The sequence below is a fragment of the Cynocephalus volans genome, chromosome 9, assembly GCF_027409185.1.
Source record: "Cynocephalus volans isolate mCynVol1 chromosome 9, mCynVol1.pri, whole genome shotgun sequence".
Taxonomy (NCBI): domain Eukaryota; kingdom Metazoa; phylum Chordata; class Mammalia; order Dermoptera; family Cynocephalidae; genus Cynocephalus; species Cynocephalus volans.
In genome coordinates this window covers 67,866,714-67,891,900 of record NC_084468.1, presented here as the reverse complement: position 1 = coordinate 67,891,900, position 25,187 = coordinate 67,866,714, and the positions used below count along the sequence as shown (strand labels likewise).

The following is a 25,187-nucleotide window of genomic DNA, read 5'->3' as shown; positions in this document are numbered from 1 at the left end:
TTGTAAAGTGGCAGAAAGATTAGTGTGGAGAAAAGGAGAGAAAGAACCAGACCACAGAAGTGCTCCTAGGCAGATCATTTTAGGAAGGTGTACATATGGAACTTGAGGATATAGAATTTGAGTTCCTTAAAATTACTCATGCCTTCGTATTCCTTGAAAAGCAACAATCTATGATACATTTTCCAACATTTCATGCATGTTCCTTATATATTCAGTAGGCATCTAAGGCTAGTGTCACAGCTTTACTGTACCTAATTAGCATCTTTGCCTCAACTGCATTAAATTAATGGGTGGTAGTATAGCGTTAAACTCATTGGCATGAATTGATTGAATTGTGTCCCCCAAAGTTCATGTATTAGAAGCTTAATTCCCACTGTAACTATTGAGAGTGGAAAATCCTATTATGGTAATTGAAAGGTGGGGTCTTGGAGAGGTGATTAGATTGTAGGACTGTGCCATAGTGAATGGATTAATAATCGTGGTCAAGAGCACGGTTTTGAGGGCTTTAAAAGGAGAGTACATGAGCCTCCCTCTCTCTGCTCCAACATTTTCTGCCATGATACCCCTGCATTGCTGTAAAGCCACCACCAAAGAAGACCCTCACCAGATGTGTTCCCTATACTCTGAAACTATAAGCAATAAATTTTGTTTTCTTATAAATCACCCAGTTCCAAGTATTTCTGTTACAAGCAATGTAATGGACTAAATGGACTAAAACCGTCATTCACTCTAGGTTATACCTAGAGTTATATCCTGGGGCATTGGCTTTGGAAATATTCAAATAATTACATATACCTACTTTATAAAGATAGCAACCCTTTCAAAACTAAACCCTTTGCAGGCAAACAGCAGTGCCACAAAATAACCCAAAACAGTCATTTGTCAGTGGATGATAGAAATCTGAATTTAGAGTTAGAAAATCAATTTAGGAGAGACAGTGTGTAATAGAGAAAATTGTCAGCTGTTAGAAAGTCACAGATTGTTTACAAAATTTGTATTGGGTCTTCTGTTATTCTTATCCAAAAAAAAAAAAAGTATCTTTTTTTTTTATTACTGATAGGAATTTTATTTGCACAATGAAATGGAGAAATTTTCTCAATAATTGGGCACCCTGAATAAAGAAAGAAGGCTGTATTTATAGTTTAAATTTTTGTATGCCAATACAATTGTGTTGGAAAACATTTGGGACAGTTTTGCTAAAAAACAGAAGTTACTGTTTTTAATGAGGAAAAAGCATAATAGTGGCTCATCTTAGAATGTAAAGCTTTTAGAATCACCCTGTAATTCATGGCTTATCCCGAGAATTCAAAGCTTTATAAATTATAAACCTTTCCCAGGACATGACACACACTGTCTTATGTCAGATAGAGCGAGGCTAAGCCAAGAGCATAAACGAATTCTTCATTCATCCTCATCCCTGATACCCAGTATTCACTTATTCTTTTCCACTTACATTGTACACCCCTGGCCAAAACTGGAATTCTTACAAAATAGCCCACATTCCCTTATCACTTTTTCACTTCTTTTCCCCTTCTATTCCTTCTTCTTATAATTAAATCAACTGATAAATCAATCAAACCTATATTGTAGCTGTTAATAGGCAATTTTTAAAATTCACACTAAATTATTAATAACTGGTGGACTTGCTCCTATAAAGAATATATTTAGTTCAAATGAATCTGTGATTGGTAGAATAAACCTATCTCATCAACATCATTCTTATTCCACCTGTTGGAAGACCTAAACTGAGAAGACTCCATTGGGTGTCTTGCCATCTTGGGCCACAATTTTCAAAGGAAAGGAAGAAAGCATTTTCTATATCTGAGCAAATAATGGAATAGGATACTAAGTAAGTAAGTAAGCTATGTTATGTTTGAAGTCCTGAAACTTTCTTTTCTACATCTTTCCTACAGTACTTTTTTGTTCCTTTTCCCATATCTTCAACAATAGTAAAGTCTAAATTTCCACATTTATAAAATAAGAATAATAGTAGGGTTGCTGTAGGACTGTTGAGTTGTTATGAGGGTTAAATAAGAAAATTCATGTAAATTACCTAAACCAACATCCAGAAAATATTAGGTATACAAAAATATTGGTTCAGCTACCTCCCTTTTAGTAAGTGAGTAAACATTTTAATAAGAATAATAATTCCAATATGGGATATTGTTTGAATATCACTTTAGGCAAAAAGATGATTCGGTGACTATAGGCTGTTTGTGTCTGCCCAGTCTCTTCATTCTCTTCTGATTTGTCTCTGAATGTGCCTGGGCAGTAGTAGTGACCCAAGTAAAAACATGAATAAATGAAAAGGAAGGGTTCACAGATGAGGAATAATTGAGTCAATAAAAATTATACTGAATCTCACATCATATCAATAATGGAAGAACAAGATTTCTGTTTCAATCTAACAATAAATACTACTTTAAGAAGAAAACACTCCAGTGCATTTTTACACCAATAGTGAAGTACTTCTATTTCCATTCCCTGTTTTCAAATCTGAAAGCCAAATATTTTCCTAAAACACCCTGGCACAAAAGGTTAAAATAAGAGGCACAAGTAAATAAAGAACATTTCAAATCTCTTAATCAAGATGCTTCTGCAAATATAATTGCAAAAAAATTATTTAGAATAAGAAAGCATGATAATTACCAGTAAAATCCTGAACACCACAAATCCAGTTTTTACTTTGGAAATACAACTGAAATAATACATTAAATGCTTTGAAAATACCACATAACAATGTGATTTTCATAGGTGTTTATGCTTTTGAATGAAAAAAAAAGGCTAAAAGACCATTTTATTCTTTGTGCTGAGCAAAGTCTATTTTGTCTATTAAAAAAAAAAAAAGAGCAATAATCTCCAAGAAATCATCTTGACCAGCATTAATGACTAGTTTGGTAGTTAACAGCTTGAGACATAGCCAGAGGCCGTTAAGGCTCTTGGGGAAAGAAAAGGTTGGGGGATTGTGGTTTACCAATAATTAACTATAGGTATGGATCAAAACTTCCTAAGAAAAGAGAACGTTAATCTGGATGAGTCAATGTCTATGTTTACTTTTTTATGCACTCCCATACCTTTTTAATAACAGGAAAAGATGATGCCATCGTTTCACAAACCAATTCAAACTGGAAATAACTCATGTAATGAAACGGGGACACTCAGGAGACCAATTATTGCCGTTTCAAGCTTAGACTATACAACTATAAGAACCACTTTTAAAAAAACCTCAGTCTAACACATTAGTTGATTGTTGGTGAATTGAAACTCAATCATGAGATCATAAGGATTTTTTGAAGCTTTTTTTTTTTTTTTTTTTTTTAGTTTTTAATCCTATCTCAATAAAAGTAAATACATAAGGATTATAAATAAACCAAATCTGAAGTAATATAGATTGGGAGAACCTCAAGAGGGTCAGAGATAATGAAGATTATACCTCAATATTGGGATTATGATGTTAGTTCTTTATTTCAATAAAAGTGGATAGAGATCTTTCATATCAGGGACAGGGCTTAGCTGTAAGGACAAAGTAATCTTCTGGGAATTATGCATACAGGCTTGACATCATTTTTATTGGATGGCTGATGAACTGGAAAACTCCAGGATAGCCAGGCTTTAATTTGTAATCTTAATTTTCATATAAATCGGTACATTTCAGGGGGAGGGAATGGGGGATGTGGGGACATTGATGCTTGCTGGCTTTGTGATAATAAGACAGCCCTGAAGCACAAGCTGCAGTACTAACTCATCCGGTATCTGATTCTGTCTTTTCCTCTATCCATCTGTCTTCCATCTTTGCATCTATCATTTAACGAAATTTACAGCCTGCAAATACCAGAGAAGCTAATGTTAGTGCAATCTTCCCTCTACCTCCTCTTGGAATGATCTATAGTAATCTACTTATCATAGATATGCACACTATAATACACAATAATTTAGTCTTCAGCCAGGAAAATTACTGCAATTGTTTTGCAACCATACATTAATGAGGATTTTTTTCCTTCTTTTTATCTTTTCAAAGGCTATACGGCATGAGAGAGCACTAGTTTCCCTTTATAAAATAATTATCTTTGTATTTCCCATATATAATTTCATATCCATGGGGTTACATAGGAGCAAAATTATCAAACTAGAACATAGTTGTGATTTATTTGGACATATGGAAACTTGACCTATATATTTCTAATGTAGAATTGCAGGTACCCTTCACATAGTAAATGATATAAAATGATATGAGTGGAATATTTTAGAAATATATCAATAAAACAGAATTTTCTCTCGAGATCACTCTAGCCTCTTACATCATAAGTAAAATTGAATCTTTGTGCAGTTATTTTTATCAATAAACATTTGAGTTGAATCAGCCATAGAAAACAAGTAATGTATTCCTTTTCTATTTTGTTATTGTTTTGAGATTTCATGCGTCTCCCAGTTCTAGCAGAGATCAAGTTTGAGTTACTTTTCTGCTCGTTCTTTTTTTGGCTTTTGGGTAACTTATAAAAAGAGGGAAAACACAGTCCTCACTCCACCATTTTTAAACCAGAAATCACATGTAACATTTTGATTTTCTACTAATCATATGTGTAAGAACATATAAGGCTCATGTTCTATCATACAAAAGAAAAAAAAATCCCTGGCCAAACTTAAAAATGCAGAACTTATTATGCATAAGAAAATTTTCCAGGTTCTGAGTACATGTTAATGGCTCTGGTTTAACGTTTTCCCCACGGTTTAGAGGTGTTCTCATTTTGAAAAGACAAATCATCCACTCCCAAGACTGTTTTCTTTGTGTTCCGATATTTCCTAGATGGACTGTCCTCTGAAATGTTAAGATACTACCTTCAGAGCAGAAAATAGATTCTCCCAGTCACATCTTCATATCCCCCAAAGCTCCAAATTTGCCAGTGAAGTAACATCAAATTTGATATAGATAAATATAGTGACCATAATCCCAACTGGAATTACACTCATCTCTTAAACAGTTCTGTCAACTTGGATTTATCTGCAAGGAAGGCATATAAAGCATCGTTTACATAAATAACATGGAGCTCTAGGTTCGACAAATATCAGGGATGAGTAACTGCCCAGGAGTAGACCCGTTAAATCAATCACTAGGGCTCAAACAATCAGAAAAGCATTGACTATAGCCATACAAAACTTGATCACAACATAATCTTCCTCTGCTTGTTGATGAGGTAAGAAAATACACCATGCCCATGGAACAGCTGCTTTCATAAGGACAGCAACGATGAAAAAAATCTCCCAGAAGCTTCAGTACTTGCACATGGAAACAAGATTTCCAGTGAGAAAATTAAAAGGCCAACGAGATATAAACTACCTATGTAGATGCCCTGCAGTCTTAAACATGTTCTATCACTTTTTAAGTGTAAGAAAAGAGACAATGTCATTCTTAAAAGTACTATTATTGAAAAATAAAAGTAATAGGCATGGTTCCTATTATGGGCTGAATTATGCCCACCCTCCTAAATTCACGTGTTGAAGTTCTACCCCTAGTACCTGAGAATGTAAGTGTAAGTTAAAATGAGCTCACTAGGATAGCCCCTAACCTGATTTACTGGTGTCCTTCTAAGAAGAGGAGATTAGGGCTGACCCCGTGGCTCACTCGGGAGAGTGCGGTGCTGGGAGCGCACTGGTTCGGATCCTATATAGGGATGGCGGTGCGCTCACTGGCTGAGCGCGGTGCAGGCGACACCAAGCCAAGCGTTCCGATCCCCGTACTGGTCACATTTTTTAAAAAAGAGAGAGAGAGAGAGAAGAGGAGATTGGGGCACAGAAGTGAGGGAAGACAATGTGAAGATATAGGGAGAAGACGGCCATCTGCAAGCCAAGGAGAAAGCTTAGAAAACCAACTCTGCCAACACTTTGATCTCAGACTTCCAGCACCCAGAACTGTGAGATAGTATATTTCTGTTGTTTAATGCCACAATGGTCTGTGGTCCTTTATCACAGCCCTGGCAATCTAATACAATACAGATCCTTATTTAAAGATAGAAAGGCTCAAAATTAAGTCATTTCTACCTTGCTCAAACAAAATTCTGATACTTAGTGTAAACCTCCAGCTTTTCAGTGATTCCATATGGAAGTCAATGTTCCTAATTGCTTAAACTTTGGCTGTGAATATTGTCTCACCCCACTTTCTTTATTAAGAAGAGGGAAATGTCACATAGCTGGTTAGAAAGAGGCTTGCTGGAGCTGCAAAGAGCAAACATGAAAGCATATTTCCCGTAGAAATATCTGTTTTTACAAGTGGATTAACTCTGAAGAAGTATACTTAGAAGTAGTATCTGCAAATTGATTTCAAAGAGGGTGTAAAGAAGAGAATATGCAAATTACTAGTAGAAAAAAATGATGGAAACTAGACTTTCGAGGATTATTGAGTTTGCCATTTTAGATTCTTTGAATAAATCTAGAAAATGAGGAAAAGAGGCCCAGTTTGAGATCTTCATATTAAAGATGACAAGTTGGGGTTTTTTCCCCCAAACATTCTATTCCTTTGTGTCCTTATAACAAATAAGGAAATGATAGGGTCACATGACCTTGCTGATGTTTGTATGAAAAGCTTCCCCATCTCACTGCTTCCTATCAGATGAGAGCAGGAAGTAAACTAAAGCCTTTGAGAACCAGGACATCACTCTCATGAAACAAACATGTGCCAGCCTGCTACCCAGACGCATAGCTTAGGAAGAGGGCTCTGTTCATTTCATCCATGCCAGCTTTTCTAGAGCAAATTAACAATCTTTTAAATGATTTGGGAAATTTTAGGCACTTCAGACTCTACTAAATGAAAAATATGCCCCTTCTAGATCTCAGAACATCTAAATGAACTGATTACCACGTGACCGTAGCAGTTGTAATGTTTTACTTTGGGAAATATATAGAACATAAACCAAAAAACAAAACATAAAAAGCAGCATAATAATAATGACCTTGTCCTCCAAGATTTCTTGAACAAATATTTAAGATCTATAAAAAAAGTAAATATTTATCCCAGTTATTAATCACTACTTCATTTGCATACATGGTGGGGGAGGGGTCTCTTTTAAAATAGACTCTATTCATGAGAGGGCTGACCTACCTGGCTGTGTGTCAGATATGACACAGAAAAGACATAAATCAGTTCCATCAGCATTCTCTGAATGAAGAATCAAAGAACATCTCAAGAAAGAATTTAGCCCATGAGTAGAGGTGACTGCTACTATGACAGAGACATGAGGTACCAGTGCCAATCTGGTGACAATTTCTTAGTGCAGCGTGTCGGAGACAGAGGACTAGTGGGAAGAGAAAGGCAATCGTTTCTTTATTTCTAGGCTTGCACTCAGTTATATCTGTTCCTTAACACAGGAGACCTAGCTACTCAGTATTCCACCTTTTTATTGACAGAGCTCTTTTAATTTTCCCCCAAACGGTATAGCACATCCATTATATTAGGACAAGATGCTCAGCAAGTGTTCCCAAATCAGTCTTACGATCTGCCTGAAACCAGCCCTCCCCTGTCACTTCTTAGGTTCAGGTATTGCATTTCCTGACACACATAACTTCCAGGGAGAGTGATCATATAAGAATCCGAAACCAAGATATGCTCGAGAACGAAAAAGGGTACTAATAGTCAAAATTATACAATGTCTTCAAAGTATACATATTGACTTACAATTTGGTTTTATTATATTGACTGTCCAGTGAAATATTTCTGTACAATGACTCTTGAAATAATACTCTTGCTAAAAAATAACACATCTGTGTACATTAAAGCAAAACAAAAATGTCTTTATATGAATGATCTGAACATTAAAAAATAAACAGGATAATTGGCTTTGGTTCATATTTTTATTTGTTATCAATTTTTTTGCCTATACCTGTCTCAAACACTGTGTCATTGGCATTTTTCTGAAGAATATATTTTTTAATATTGTGTTATTTTAATTTTTTAAATAAAATTGCCTGTTACAGTTAGATAGAAAGAATAAGTTCTGGTGCTCTAGGGTGACAATAGCTAATAATATTGCATTGCATATTTCAAGATAGCCAGAAAAAAAATCTTGAATGATATAACCGCAAAGAAATGTTTAAGTGATAGCTATGCTGACTATTCTGATTGGATGATTATACAATTTATGCATGTATTGAAACAACAAACTATATCCCATAAATATGTAAATGAAAAAAAATTAGAAAAAAAGAGATGAACAAAAATAAAATAAAATTACTTGCATTTTCTTCAAAAATTGTATTTTGTGATGAAATTAAAATTGCTGACACTCAATTGACTTTGTTCTGTAGACTGTAATACTTTTAGTTGAGAAATTACTATTTATAAATGCTGAGGTTCTATTTTTTTAAATTATTATAACAGTTGATTGTACATATCTGTGGGATACTGAGTTGAATATCAATACCTGTGTACAATATGTGATGCTCAAATAAGGATAATTAGTATATTCAACAATTCTTGATAAGATCAGAGAAAATTCTGCTAAAGAGAGGACATTCTCAATTCTAATTACATTAAAATATATAAATATTTCAGTCCAAATATGTTAACAATTAAAAGAAAAAAGAGGTGCAAGAACAGGAAAAAATAAATGACAGATGAAGAACTCTCACTAAGAAAAATAAATCATGGAGTAGAGGAAAATTATAACCAAATAGGCCAACATGAGTTTTTAAAAATTAATAGAACAATAGTATCTTAAAAACAAAAGCATGATGTAAAGATGAAAGATCTCAGGGAAAAACTGGTGATTTCTTCCTCAGCCTGAGCCATCTAGGTCCACTGGAGACATTCTAATAATTTTGATCCTTAAAGAGAAAAGATCTGTGTTTTCAAGCTCTAACTCCTAGAATGCTACTTGGTCCCTATGCAAATCAACAACTTTTAAACCTACCAAGAAGAATGAAAGAGAGGTAGCATGCATTATCCAAGTCAAAAGAAAATCAATTACATTGCTCCCCAAAACCATGGGGTGAGCAATATTGACTAACTTCTAAAAGGTCAACCAAATGTTTCTTTCTCAGACCAAAGTCCATCTGCTCCATGGAGCCCTCCCTTCTTCACAAGTAGGAATAGAACAGCTAGCTACTTTAAAGTGGAACTTGGCTCCTTTTCTCTTTCCCTGTAAATTAAGTCCTACCTCACCAAGTCCCCCACTATGTTATCTTGATCATCATCATTGTAATTAATAAAGGCCAAGAAGAAATTATTAGATTTGCATCTGAAAATAAACCTTGGGAAAAGTGAGTGACTTTGCACTGTTTTCTCTGATGATCCATGTCAGCAATAAAAACTAACCTGTGTGTTTACCTCTTGTGTTTTTTCCTTCCCAATTAGGGATGTTTTTGCATTCTTTTTAAAAAATAGTATTTATATTGGAAGGTACGTATTTTAAAAAAAGATGGCAAATATATTACTTCGGGTATATTTTACATACCTGTAACAAATAGACCCTAAAATTCAATGGCTCAAATAAAATAAAATTTTATTTCTTTCTTAGATTACAGCCCAGGGATCAGCATGTCCAGGCTGGTGGGAGAGCTCTTTCCTGCAGATATCTTGTTACTCTTTGATTTTCTAGGCTGTTCTTCTCTGTACTGGTTGAGGTTGTATTGCCCATGCTAGCCCACATTCTGTTTTGTAAGAAGGAAAAAACAGATGAAGTGGCAAGCAAGCAATTTTTTTTACCTCATGTTACTTGGAAGTTACACAAATCACTTTTATTCTGAGGTAGTTGTTGCCATAGATATGACATGTGAAATATATGTGAACACACATAACACACAAAATACACACATATGTAATACAAATAAATACACTAAACATACAATAAAGATACATACATTATATATGCATATATTTGTATAACCTCAGACAATGGGATGACACAACTGAAATGAGACTGTGGTAAGAAACATTTGGGTATTTTTGTAGAAAACTTATTTAATACTCGTCAGATTAACATTAGTCAGCAATGCTTATCCCTTCTCATTTTTGTCTACCACCATTTTGGTTGTTTTATAGATTTTTACATTTGCAACCCAAAATGAACAAGAGTAAGTCAGTCACATTTTCTTTGAATAACTATCTTGTATAGCAATATAAATGGTACATCCTACAAAATAAGAAATTAATACATTTGGGGAGAGAGAAAAGAGAAGAGATGACTTAGATCTTTAGATGAGAAGGATTTCGATCTTTTCTGAAAAACTCGTAATTAAAGTTATTAAAAGCAGACATCTGCAATATAATGTTAAAACATTGTACTTTATGGTATCGATCTATATTAAAAGTGCATATTTCAAAGAAAAACTCCTCTGATGCCCTTGTAGCCCACATATACATTCATACTCTCGATGTATTCCATAAGTTGTTTTGTAAAATTACATATGTAGTTCTACTAATATAAGGCCAAATAAGCCAGCTCAATAGAATGAGAGGAAATTAGTTCAGCCAGTCTATTTTTCTGTTTCTGCTACAGGAGCATCTTAGCATCTGCCAGATTCAAAAAAATTAGAGATTCCTTAAAGTAGGACTGCCTCCCATTTCCAATAATAATAATAATAATAATAATAATTTTAAGCTTCTTTTAGAATACAGTAAATTGTGGAATGAAAATTAGCTTCTGTTGAAAGACTATCTTTTCCCTACAAAGTTGAATCAAATTCAAGTATTTACTGTGGGTTGTATCATATAATGGTACACAGAGTCACTACTTCCTGCTTTGTTCCTGAGCAAGATGGAGCTCTGGTGCTCGCTAGTCCTCAGGGTGGAGCTCTTCTGTTTTTCCATAGTACACAGTCTTTACCATCACTCTGTGCAGGAGTATTTTTAACCTATTTTACTGGATTATTTCATATGAACTGAAAACACACTTCTGAGTGGGATGCCAGAATAATCTCCATTTTATAGATGAGGATTCTGATACATAGCTCAATTTATTATTTAAGGTGAAAAAGATTATCAATGGCAGAGACAGGATGCAAAGCTGTGTCTGACTCTGGATTTACACGCTTAACCATTATAATATAGCGGCATTCCTATTGCAATGTTATTGGAATTCATCCCTTTCATCTCACTTCTACTATCAGTGTTGCCTTTTAGACCCTTACCACACTCAACATGATCTGCTATTACAACTTACTTAAAGTATGGCTTCCCTAATTTTAATATCTGTCTCTCCAGTTTACCCTTCATAATGCCCACCCCATGTCCTGATCATTCATTTCCTATTCAAAACATTTTAGGAACTCCCACTGTGTTAAACAAACACACAGACAGACAGACAGATACACACTCAATTAAACAAACTCTTTTGACGTTCTCATATTTACTTTTTTAGCACTTTTTAAAATTTACTTTTCAACACTTTGTCTTCTCCACTTCCCACTCTATTTCATATCAAATTAATTTATGTACTTGCTTGTCTTTCACACTAGACTTCCAACTATTTAAAGACAGAAAAATGCCATCTCCTCCTCCTTTTTTCTATAGTTCCGAGCAAAATTCCAAGCATATGGTGGACATTTAACAAATGTTGGTTTATTCGAGTTTTGTTGAACCCGCATGTTGTAAGCACAGTGAGCAGCCTATGTTGACTGGAGCAGGTGACCTGTGAAGGGAAGACAGGGCAGAAGTGGCAGGATAGGTAGGCTAGATTGTGGGAATTCCTTGAACATCAGTATGAGAAGTTTGGATTTTCACTCTTGCTTCCTTTCGCCATGTGATCTGCTTGTACCCACCAGCTGCCTACTGTTTTTCCGCCATGAGTAGAAGCAGCCTGAGGCCCATGCCAGATGCAGCTGTCCTAGAATCGTGAGACACCTGGGTCACTGTTGCCACCACCAGATGGACTTTGGACTTCCTAGCCTCAGAAAGTGAGTTGGAGAATCAAAAATTGTTTGAGATAAAGACTTTTGGATATTGCCATGAAAGGCTCAGCGGCTGCAGCAGGAACCGGACCCAGGACCGGAGCGGCTGCTGCGGTGGCGGTGGTAGCAGCAGCAGCAATAGCACTGGTATAGCCTCCTCACCCGGCAGTGGCGGCAGCAGTGGTGGCGGCAGTGGCGGCCCCTCCTCACCCGAACATCAGAGCCCTCCAGACCCAGGCGCCCCAACAATATCTCCTCAAGCCAAAGCCGCAGGACCCCAAGGACTGCATTTGCACACCCTCCCACCCAACTCCTCCTCGGGACCTGGCCTGACTAAAGGACATTTACCAGCCAACTGCTCCCACCAAATCGCCCTAAGAGAGCCGGTCTGCCTGCTGTGTTCATCAGACTGCCCAGTGGAACAGAAGATACTCAGCTCATTTCATCTGATCTGTGGTCTGTGAAAACCCCTGCCACAATGAATAAACATCAAAGAAAAGATACCAGAAATACGAAAAATTAAGAAAGTACACCACCAAAAGATAATAAATCCCAAGATCTAGATCCTATAGAACAAGAAGCCCTTGAAATGACTGACAAGGAATTTCGAGTGATAATTCTAAGGAAACTGAATGAGATACAAGAAAACTCAGCTAGACATCATGATGAAATGAGGAAAAGTATACAGGACCTGAAAGAGGAAATGTACAAGGAAATCAATGCCCTGAAAAAAAATGTAGCAGAACTTGCAGAACTGAAGAAGTTATTCCGTGAAATAAAAAACACAACGGAGAGTTTAACCAGCAGGCTTGTCGAAGTTGAAGAGAGAACCTCTGAACTTGAAGATGGGCTGTTTGAATAACATAAGCAGAAAAAAAAAAAAAAGAAAAAAGAATCAAAGGCATTGAAAAAATCTGAGAGAGAAATCAGACAACCTTAAGTGCTCAAATATCCGAGTCATGGGTATTCCAGAAGGGGAGGAAAATGGAGAGTCCATTGAAAACATATTCAACAAAATAGTGGCAGAAAACTTCCCAGGTATAGGAAAAATCACAGATCTTCAGATCCAGGAAACTCAACGATCTCCAAATGTATTCAACTCAAAAAGGTCTTCTCCAAGACATGTTATAGTCAAACTGGCAAAACTAAGAGACAAAGAGAGAATCTTAAAAGCTGCAAGAGAGAAGCATCAAATCACCTATAAGGGAGCCCCAATCAGGCTAACATCAGACTTTTCATCACAAACCCTAAAAGCCAGAAAGGAATGGGATGATATATTCAAAATACTAAAAGACAGAGATTGTCAGCCAAGAATACGCTACCCTGTAAGGGTATCCTTCCAAAATGAATGGCAAATAGTATATTTCTCAGACAAACAATAACTGCGGGAGTTCACTACCACACAACCACCCTTATAAGAAATTCTGAAGGGAGTACTGGGTTTGATTCCTGAAAAATAACTACCACTGCCATAAAAAACCAAGAAAAATATAAACCCACTAGTATAATAAAAATGGCATTCATGAAGAGAAAAAAAACAAACAAAAAGGCTATCTACAACCTAAGGAATCAACAAACACAGAAAACAAACAGTAAATCAGAAAGCAAGGAACAAAAGACACCTAAGACAACCAAACAACAATCAATAAAATGCTAGGAATAAATCAACACATTTCAATAACAACTCTTAAGGGAAAAGGCTTAAATTCTCCAATCAAAAGACACAGATTGGCTGACTGGATTAAAAAGGAGGACCCAACTATATGCTGCCTACAAGAGAACCACCTCACCCAAAAAGACTCACATACACTAAGAGTGAAAGGATGGAAAAAGATTTATCATGCAAACAGAAAAGAAAAACGAGCTGGAGTAGCTATCTGACAAAGAAGACTTTAAACTAAAAACCATAAAAAGAGACAATGAGGGACAATATATAATGATAAAAGGACTGATCCATCAAGAAGACATAACAATCATAAATATGTACGCACCCAATATTGGAGCAGCCAGATTTATAAAACAAACTCTATTAGACCTAAAGAAGGAAATAGACACTAATACCATAATAGCAGGGGACCTGAACACCCCACTGTCAATACTGGACAGATCATCTAGGCAAAGAATCAGCAGAGAAACACAAGATCTAAACAATACTCTAGATGAATTGGACTTGGCAGATATCTACAGAACATTCCACCCAACAACCTCAGAATATTCATTCTTCTCATCAGCACATGGATCATTCTCCAAGATAGATCACATATTAGGTCACAAATCAAGTCTCAACAAATTCAAAAGAATTGGAATTATCCCATGTATTTTCTCAGGCCACAATGGATTAAAACTAGAAATTAATAACAAACGAAACTCTGGAAACTATACAAACACATGGAAATTAAACAGCATTCTACTTAATGACATATGGGTCCAAGAAGAAATCAAGCAGGAAATCAAAAAATTTATTGAAACTAATGAAAATAATGATACATCATACCAAAACCTGTGGGATACTGCAAAAGCAGTATTAAGGGGCAAATTTATTGCATTAAATGCTCACCTCAGAAGAATGGAAAGACGGCAAGTGAACAACCTAACACTTCACCTTAAAGATCTAGAAAAACAAGAACAATGCAAACCTAAAGTTAGCAGATGGAAAGAAATCATTAAGATCAGAGAAGAACTGAATGAAATTGAGACCAAAAAAACAATTCAAAAGATCAATGAATCAAAAAGTTGGTTTTTTGAAAAGATAAATAAAATTGACAAACCATTAGCATGGCTAACTAAAAAGAAGAGAGAAGACTCAAATAACAAAAATTAGAAATGAAAAACGTGATATTACAACTGATTCATCTGAAATACAAGGAATCATTCAAGACTACTATAAACAACTATACGCCAACAAATTTGAAAATCTGGAGGAAATGGATAAATTTCTGGACACACGCAAGCTCCCAAAAATGAACCATGAAGACGTAGAAAATTTGAACAGACCAATAACAATAAAGGAGACTGAAGCTGTTATCAGAAGGCTCCCAACAAAGAAAAGCCCAGGACCAAATGGATTCACAGCAGAATTTTACCAAACATTCAAACAGGAATTGACACCGATTCTTTACAAACTATTCCAAAAGATTGAAACGGACACAAATCTCCCAAACTCATTCTATAAAGCAAACATCATCCTGATGCCAAAGCCAGGTAAAGATATAACCAAAAAAAAAAAAAAAAAACTACAGGCCGATATCCTTGATGAATATAGATGCAAAAATCCTCACTAAAATACTAGCAAACAGAATACAGCAACACATACGTAAAATTATTCACCACGATCAAATGGGATTCATCCCAGGGATGCAAGGTTGGTTCAACATACGCAAATCAATAAATGTGATACACCATATTAATAAACTCAAACACAAGGACCATATGATCATATCTATAGATGCTGAAAAAGCATTTGATAAAGTTCAGCACTCATTCATGACAAAGACCCTCTATAAGTTAGGTATAGAGGGAAAGTATCTCAACATAATTAAAGCCATATATGACAAACCCACTGCCAATATCATCCTGAATGGGGAAAAGCTGAAAGCTTTTCCTTTAAGAACAGGAACTAGACAAGGATGCCCACTCTCACCACTCCTATTCAACATAGTGTTGGAAGTACTAGCCAGAGCAATCAGAGAAGAGAAGGAAATACAGGGCATCCAGATTGGAAAAGATGAAGTCAAACTGTCCCTGTTTGCAGATGACATGATCCTATATATCGAACAGCCTAAAACCTATACAAAAAAACTGCTGGAATTGATAAATGATTTCAGCACAGTAGCAGGATACAAAATCAACACACAAAAATCAGTAGCATTTCTTTTCTCCAATAGGGAACATGCAGAACGAGAAATCAAGAAAGCCTGCCCATTTACAATAGCCACCAAAAAAATAAAATACTTAGGAATTGAGTTAACCAAGGAGGTGAACTAAAAACCACTGCTGAGAGAAATTAGAGAGGATACAAGAAGATGGAAAGATATCCCATGCTCTTGGATTGGAAGAATCAACATAGTGAAAATGTCCATACTACCCAAAGTGATATACAAATTCAATGCAATCCCCATCAAAATTCCAAAGACATTTTTCTCAGAAATGGAAAAAACTATCCAGACATTTATATGGAATAATAAAAGACCACACATAGCCAAAGCAAGGCTGAGCAAAAAAAATAAAGCTGGAGGCATAACACTACCCGACTTTAAGCTATACCACAAAGCTATTATAACCAAAACAGTATGGTACTGGCATTAAAACAGACACACTGGTCAATGGAATAGAATAGCGAATCCAGAAATCAACCTACACACTTACTTCCATCTGATCTTTGACAAAGACACCAAGCCTATTCACTGGGGAAGGGACTGCCTCTTCAGCAAATGGTGCTGGGATAACTGGATATCCACATGCAGGAGAATGAAACTAGACCCATACCTCTCACCATATACTAAAATCAACTCAAAATGGATTAAGGATTTAAATATACACCCTGAAACAATAAAACTTCTTAAAGAAAACATAGGAGAAACACTTCAGGAAATATGACTGGACACAGACTTCATGAATACGACCCCAAAAGCACGGGCAACCAAAGGAAAAATAAACAAATGGGATTATATCAAACTAAAAAGCTTCTGCACAGCAAAAGAAACAATTAACAGAGTTAAAAGACAACCAACAGAGTGGGAGAAAATATTTGCAAAATATACATCTGACAAAGGATTAATATCCAGAATATATAAGGAACTCAAACAACTTTACAAGAAGAAAACAAGCAACCCAATTAAAAAATGGGCAAAAGAGCTAAGTAGGCATTTCTCTAAGGAAGATGTACAAATGGCCAACAGACATATGAAAAAATGCTCAACATCACTCAGCATCCGGGAAATGCAAATCAAAACCACACTGAGATACCATCTCACCCCAGTTAGGATGGCTAAAATCCAAAAGACTCTGAACGATAAATGCTGGCGAGGTTGCGGAGAAAAAGGAACTCTCATACATTGTTGGTGGGACTGCAAAATGGTGCAGCCTCTATGGAAAATGGTATGGAGGTTCCTCAAACAAATGCAGATAGATCTACCATACAACCCAGCCATCCCACTGTTGGGAATATTCCCAGAGGAATGGAAATCATCAAGTCGAAGGTATACCTGTTCCCCAATGTTCATTGCAGCACTCTTTACAATAGCCAAGAGTTGGAACCAGCCCAAATGTCCATCATCAGATGAGTGGATACAGAAAATGTGGTACATCTACACAATGGAATACTACTCAGCTATAAAAACGAATGAAATACTGCCATTTGCAACAACATGGATGGACCTTGAGAGAATTATATTAAGTGAAACGAGTCAGGCACAGAAAGAGAAATACCACATGTTCTCACTTATTGGTGGGAGCTAAAAATAAATAAATCAATTCACACACACACAAAAAAAACCGGGGGTGGGGGAGAAGACACAACAACTACAATTTCTTGAAGTTGATACGACAAGCAAACAGAAAGGACATTGTTGGGTGGGTGGGGGGAGAGGGAGGGGGGTTTTGGTAATTGGCCACAGTAATCAACCACATTGTATATCGACAAAATAAAATTAAGGGGAAAAAAAAAAAAGAAGTTTGTATTTTCACTTGAAATAGTCAGCAAAATGCTCTTTGGGTTGAACCATGTGTTGAAATATATGACAAGGTAGAAAACCAAATTTAATTGTAAATTTCATTCTTCCCATACACAAATGCAGGCAGGGATTATGCACCGCACCTTAGGAAAATCATTTGCCTACATCCTTCAGAAGAAGCAGTTCTCAATGTCATTCCACATCATCATCACAACTTCTCAAAACAGTTCTACATTTTAGTGCTTAGAAACACTTGCTTCTATGGGCATCAATGTCTCTTTTGAGAAGGTACAACAGATTGCCATTAGTAGCATAACCAAACATATTAAAGCATGACATCTCCATCACCGGAAAGGGAATAGAAAACCAAGCTGAATAAGGCCACAGCTCGTTGATAGTGGTGCTTCTACAGTACTGACTTCAGACTTCACAGCACCTGTCACTTGCAGCCTCCATTGCTAATAAAATTATTCCCAGCATGTTGCAGAGTCACATGAAGAGGTTAGAGTTACCCTCTCGAGGAAGCGCAATGCCCTGGTATCCACAATGTGAGAGCAGATTCCTCCTGGCTACTGACCTGGCTAAGGCCATGATCCCAATATTGTCAGAGTTGCTTCCTTTCAGATTCTTTATCCATAAATTGGGAAATAACATCTATCCAAAATATCTGACAGTTTTTGTTTTGGCTGTTATTTGTTTGTTTGGGGAGAGGGAGGTTGAAGTGTCAACTGATACACAATGAATATAAAAAAAAGATAAAGTATAAGCCAAGATTCAATTCAAGCAAGTGATTTTTTATAACCAATCTCTATAAAAACCATTAGTCAGAGATTAATTAAAAAGTCAAACCATAGTTACAACACTGGGGCCTTAATACACTTACCACCCTTTTTAGCTTCTTTCTGTCAGACAAATCATTGAAGAGTCTATAAAAAGATAGCCTGAGGCCATCTGTAAACTTCCAAAATCCTTGATCTTGTTGTTATCAAATTTCTTCATCTTTCAGAAATATGATATGGCAGCATGATGTGGAGGAAAAGACTCAGGATTGAACATAAGTCATCATGAAGATTAGGCATCAGCATTCAGAAAGTCTCTTAACTTTTACATATCTGTTTACTTATTGGTAAAAGAAGGCAGGTAAATGAAACCATTGCAAGAGTCCCTTCCTGCTATAAAGTTTAATGATTCTGTGGTAGCAAGTTTTATCAAAATAGGCCTCATAGAAAAAGGATAGTTTTTAATACTTGGTGATAAACTGATAGTGCATCCATGGATTTTCTTGTGTGTTCAATTGTCAGTTCTTAATAAATATGAGTAAGATCCTTTTTCTCATGAGTTTTACAATCTAGTAAGAAGAAAAAGACAAAGGCATTTAATATAAAGCAGAATGTGGTAAAGTACTATTTGAGTATCAAAGAGGAAGGAAATATAATCAAGTGAAATCAGCAAAGAACATGTTATTAAAGTTTCAACGTCTGACTTGAGCCTGGAAGAATCAATAACCTCAGTCGTAGACAGGGATTAGATGAAGGTGAGAATCTCAGGAGCATACAGCAGCAAGGAAAAAACATTCATCAGTCTATGGATGGAGATAAATGTTAAATTACAGGGCATGCTGTGACAACACTGAGTAGTACAACTTGGCATGCTGAATGTGTGTACAGGGCTCTGGGAAATGAGAACTAAGATGGGCTCGGATAACGAATAGAGAGCCTTGAATGCCAGACACAAGAGTTCAGAAGTAATGGAGATCCATGGTGGGTTTCTGAGCCAAGGGAATGAAAAGTTCAAAACTGTACTTGGAACTGGTATCAATTGAAGACTGAATGTGGAAATTAATGAGGAGCTCTTATCCAGATAAGAAGGGACAAAATGTGGATCTGGCTGCAGAAATGAAAACAGAAATGAAGAGAGGTACATTTTAGAGCTTATTAAGTGTTTTGTTTTACAAACATTTCATTTTACAAATATTTTGCAAGTGGCTACTAAGTGTACTAGGCACTGGGTTAGGTGTAAGAACACAAAGATGAACAATACATTGTCCTCTCTGCCCAGGAATGGCTTATTGGTTAAACGTATGGCTTCCCGGAGTTGAAGCCTGGCTCCATAGCTTATAAGACGTATAACCCTGGGCAAGTCACTTACCTTCCTTGTGCCTTAGTTTTCTACTCTGTAAAACGGGGATAATTGATAACATTCCTCATAACATTATTATGACGATTAAGTAAGCTAAGGCACGCAAAAGAATTCCTGCCATAAAACAAAGTGTTCAGTGTATGTCAGCTACTTCTGCTTCCCCATAGAATTACACGAAATGAATTCATTTCAGAAGGAAGAATTTTGGTTAGGTGAAGAAAAGACATTTCAAATAGCAAAAAAAGAAATGTTTTTTTTTAAAGTGGCTTTTAAGAATCCAACTATTAATATTTGCTCAACTCAAGACTGAATACAAGCTACTAGAGGCTTCATCTAATCCAATAATTTAAAAACCTGTTATCTCTCAGAGGAATAGGTTGTAATAATTCAATCTGTTCTGCATTACTTTACCAGTGATGGAGATGGAGATAGAAAACATTATGAAAAGCCTAATACTTTATCCTTGACTACCTAGGTTTTCTAAGCTGTCTTTTTTTGATTGAACAAGAAGATCTTTTGCAACTGATGATTATTTATACTACTCATAGAATGTGTAGCATTTCAAACATTTTCTCTCTTGCTCCACCTTTTCTGACTGGGCTGCCTCTTTCTTGATTCTTGCAAACTTTGAGTTTATCCAGAAAACCTGGAAAATTGGAGTAATATACATTCCCAGTGTTTAACATTAGGGATATTAGAGTTTGGGGCAACAAACAAACTCCTAAGAGTTTACCCTTATTGAAGGGTCCTTTCTTACGTGTCTGAAACTAAACTCTAAATTACTGTTGCGAGCATCATTCTCAAAGCTGCTCCTGTGTGTCAGCATTTATTTTGGCTTTCATTGTCAATGATCACATAGTTTTCTTGTCTCTGTTTATCAACCTGAACATCACTTAGTCACCAATCTCTCCTGAAAGCCTGTAATCCTGAAACAGATTTCCTGAGCAAGATGGAGTTAAATAAAATACTCACTTTCTAGTACTTGGAACATTTGTCCTAATTTCACACCTTATGCTACAGCTCACTCAGTACGGGAAAGGCAAAGCATGCACCCAGAAAGCAAGTTCCAACATCACCTCTTCTTTTTCATTACACCTTTTGAGCCCCTTCCACAGGAGAAGATGCACTGGTAGGCCTATTTGATTTACAGTCAAGCATTTGGATTATGTCAAAATCAAAGACGTACCTGGAGTCAGATGCTTGATATACATTAAAACCCTATTTCAAACCTTGTCTACTATATTCTTTCTGAGCCCCTTTATAATCCCAAATGTAGCTTTGGTAATGGAAAGCAATTTATTCACACAGCAAATATTTATTAAGAACCTACAACATGCACGTCACTGAAAGCAATATAGTGTGAGGTATCACAATTTTTCCTTTTTTAGCTTCATTTTTTTTTTTTTTTTGCATCTTTGCCAGAAATTTTATTTATTTATTTATTTATTTATTTATTTTATTTATTTATTTTTATTTTATTTTTTAAATTTTATTTTGTCAATATACATTGTGGCTGATTATTGCTCCCCATCACCAAAACCTCCCTCCCTTCTCCCTTCCCCCCTCCCCCCCCAGCAATGTCCTTTCTGTTTGCTTGTCGTATCAACTTCAAGTAATTGTGGTTGTTATATCTTCTTCCCCCCCCGCCCCCCGGTTTTGTGTGTGTGTATGTGTGTTTGTGTGTGTGTGTGAATTTATATATTAATTTTTAGCTCCCACCAATAAGTGAGAACATGTGGTATTTCTCTTTCTGTGCCTGACTTGTTTCACTTAATGTAATTCTCTCGAGGTCCATCCATGTTGTTGCAAATGGCAGTATTTCATTCGTTTTTGTAGCTGAGTAGTATTCCATTGTGTAGATGTACCACATTTTCCGTATCCACTCATCTGATGATGGACATTTGGGCTGGTTCCAACTCTTGGCTATTGTAAAGAGTGCTGCAATGAACATTGGGGAACAGGTATACCTTCGACTTGATGATTTCCATTCCTCTGGGTATATTCCCAACAGTGGGATAGCTGGGTCGTATGGTAGATCTATCTGCAATTGTTTGAGGAACCTCCATACCATTTTCCATAGAGGCTGCACCATTTTGCAGTCCCACCAACAATGTATGAGAGTTCCTTTTTCTCTGCAACCTCGCCAGCATTTATCGTTCAGGGTCTTTTGGATTTTAGCCATCCTAACTGGGGTTAGATGGTATCTCAGTGTGGTTTTGATTTGCTTTTCCCGGATGCTGAGTGATGTTGAGCATTTTTTCATATGTCTGTTGGCCATTTGTATATCTTCCTTAGAGAAATGCCTACTTAGCTCTTTTGCCCATTTTTTAATTGGGTTGCTTGTTTTCTTCTTGTAAAGTTGTTTGAGTTCCTTATATATTCTGGATATTAATCCTTTGTCAGATGTATATTTTGCAAATATTTTCTCCCACTCTGTTGGTTGTCTTTTAACTCTGTTAATTGTTTCTTTTGCTGTGCAGAAGCTTTTTAGTTTGATATAATCCCATTTGTTTATTTTTCCTTTGGTTGCCCGTGCTTTTGGGGTCGTATTCATGAAGTCTGTGTCCAGTCCTATTTCCTGAAGTGTTTCTCCTATGTTTTCTTTAAGAAGTTTTATTGTTTCAGGGTGTATATTTAAATCCTTAATCCATTTTGAGTTGATTTTAGTATACGGTGAGAGGTATGGATCTAGTTTCATTCTCCTGCATATGGATATCCAGTTATCCCAGCACCATTTGCTGAAGAGGCAGTCCCTTCCCCAGTGAATAGGGTTGGTGCCTTTGTCAAAGATCAGATGGCAGTAAGTGTGTGGGTTGATTTCTGGATTCTCTATTCTATTCCATTGGTCAGTGTGTCTGTTTTTATGCCAGTACCATACTGTTTTGGTTATTATAGCTTTGTAGTATAGCTTAAAGTCAGGTAGTGTTATGCCTCCAGCTTTATTTTTTTTGCTCAGCATTGCTTTGGCTATGCGTGGTCTTTTATTGTTCCATAGAAATGTCTGGATAGTTTTTTCCATTTCTGAGAAAAATGTCTTTGGAATTTTGATGGGGATTGCATTGAATTTGTATATCACTTTGGGTAGTATGGACATTTTCACTATGTTGATTCTTCCAATCCAAGAGCATGGGATATCTTTCCATCTTCTTGTATCCTCTCTAATTTCTCTCAGCAGTGGTTTGTAGTTCTCATTATAGAGATTTTTCAGCTCCTTGGTTAACTCAATTCCTAAGTATTTTATTTTTTTGGTGGCTATTGTAAATGGGCAGGCTTTCTTGATTTCTCGTTCTGCATGTTCACTATTGGAGAAAAGAAATGCTACTGATTTTTGTGTGTTGATTTTGTATCCTGCTACTGTGCTGAAATCATTTATCAATTCCAACAGTTTTTTTGTAGAGGTTTTAGGCTGTTCGTTTAGCTTCATTTTTATTTTCAGATACACTAAAATGCTTACAGATACTTACATTTAAATGTGAAATTTAAATTGTGATCTATAGTTTTCTGGGAATACACAGTTTGTGTACTCTTGTGTGTATTTTCAACTAGATCAAGTAATGTTTGATTTCTTTATAAGAAACTGGGTAAAAGGACCATAGAGAGTGATTTGAAAAAGCCATCAGATGTAAATAGAAGAAAGGGGTCTTTCCTAGTAAATATTAGAAATTTCAAAGATTAAGTAAAATTAATCCTAATCAGGAATGGTTAGTTTCTAGTTTTCCTTTACATGTGTTTATAAACATTTCCTTTTTCAACTTGTCAAAATTCATTTTGTGTTGCCTTGTTCCTCCCCTTATTTAACAATATGTAAATAAACTTCTCTTTCTTCCCCATCACTGACTTAGGAAAATTAGTGTGTGCCCTCCACGAACACTGGCTAATTGTTTGAGTGTAGTTTTCACAACTAGATTCTTTTCCACCCTATATTTCTGTTCCTCAAGTGTAGGGGGGAGACCAAAGGGAGATTACAAGGCAATGAGTCCAAAGAGCTGATGAGTCACAGGCTAAAACCTTAGCAGCTTGGCACATGAGCTGTGCTTAAAATCTAGTAATGGACTCAGCAGATGGTGTGTCACTGAACCCATATTTGGAATTTCTACTTTAAAAAAGGGAGCTTGTGAAGGAGATAAAAATGAACCAGTTATTTATTCAATTCTCATTTGGTCTTTACCATTTCTCCTTAGATTGAATTTAATTTACTTTATATAATTCCTGGGTTGATCAGCAACTGGTTGTGTGACCACGCAAACATAACTAGCACAGTGGTTAAGAGCATGGACTAGAGCCACATTTCCCAAGTTTGGACCATGGTTCTGCCGTCTAAACTTGAACAATTTTCTTCACACATATATCCAATTTCTATGACCTAACCAGTCACCAAAATTTCTCTCTACTATGGTTCAAATGAAATCTACTTCAGTTTTCTCAACTTAGCAAGATTTCAACAGAGGGAATGCAAAACTTGGTGCTAAGGAATCTTCCACTATTATTTACACAAGTTTACATCGAGTATTAATATTTTAAATTATTTACAAAACTCTGCTTCCTTTATTACATCAGTATAGCCAACAAATATAATTTCTTTTGTCTATTTAAACAGAAGAGAAACAGTAGGTAACTAGAGAAATTTAACACTACTCTTCCTCTAAATTCTAAGCATAAAATCTTTTTAATAAAAAACAACAGGTTAATCCCGGCTTTAGAATCAGAAAAATCATATTAAAATGCATACACTGTGATTCATTCAAAACCTGAATATAGCAACATATAATCCTATAAAGCCACAGAGATTTTCAGATCAAGGCAAAAAAGGTAAATCAAACCTGAAATGAATGGATTAGCAGAAACGAGAGCGTTACTATAATATTCCTTTGTGTTGAGTAATAGAGAAGCAGATTTTGTCAAATCTTGCTTTCTAATTCCCATCTGGAAAAGCCTTGCTCTGGAAATGAACAGGTTTGAAGGAATGCATTTGACATCTGTAAAGTTAAAAGGCATCAGTAATTGGAATGGGCTTAATCCTTCATTCAACAGCAGGTACTTTACACACAATCATAAGAAGTGATGAAAGTCAGACACAGATGTACAAATTGTTAGATTTAATCAGATTGGTCCTCTCCCCCTTGGTTTAGTCTACTCTCAAACAAGCTTCTGTGTAACCTGGGTTAACTGAAGTAGATAGTCATATGTGTGTGTATGTAAGGAATAAATCCAGGTCAAAAATCAGATTTGTAATGTCAGGTGGCAAACTGATTTTAACTTCAGGAACCACCGAATTCAGAAAGTTTTCATTGACAGTTCTTTGTGTATCATTGTGCATATTAGTCTATATTAAGCTGAATCTGTGAAAAGGGCCTAGTGTTTGGTTCTTTGAGATGCCGAAATAAGAAGACATCACATGTAAAAAAAGGAAAAATAGTGGTGAAAGGGCCAAAAGAGGTAGCAGATGTGAGACAGTAGTAGAGAACACTGGCTATTTCTGATGCTTAAAATATTCTTTGG

General features: G+C 36.0%; 1 protein-coding gene across 1 annotated transcript in view; it reads left to right on the top strand.

The window, feature by feature from the left end:
• Nucleotides 1-25,187, top strand: part of NAA11 (N-alpha-acetyltransferase 11, NatA catalytic subunit) — a 53,623-nt gene that overhangs the window by 13,221 nt on the left and 15,215 nt on the right. The window contains exon 3 of the mRNA XM_063107458.1: nt 11,942-12,263. Coding sequence (XP_062963528.1) covers nt 11,942-12,263 — 322 coding nt within the window. The remainder of the gene's footprint in view (nt 1-11,941; nt 12,264-25,187) is intronic.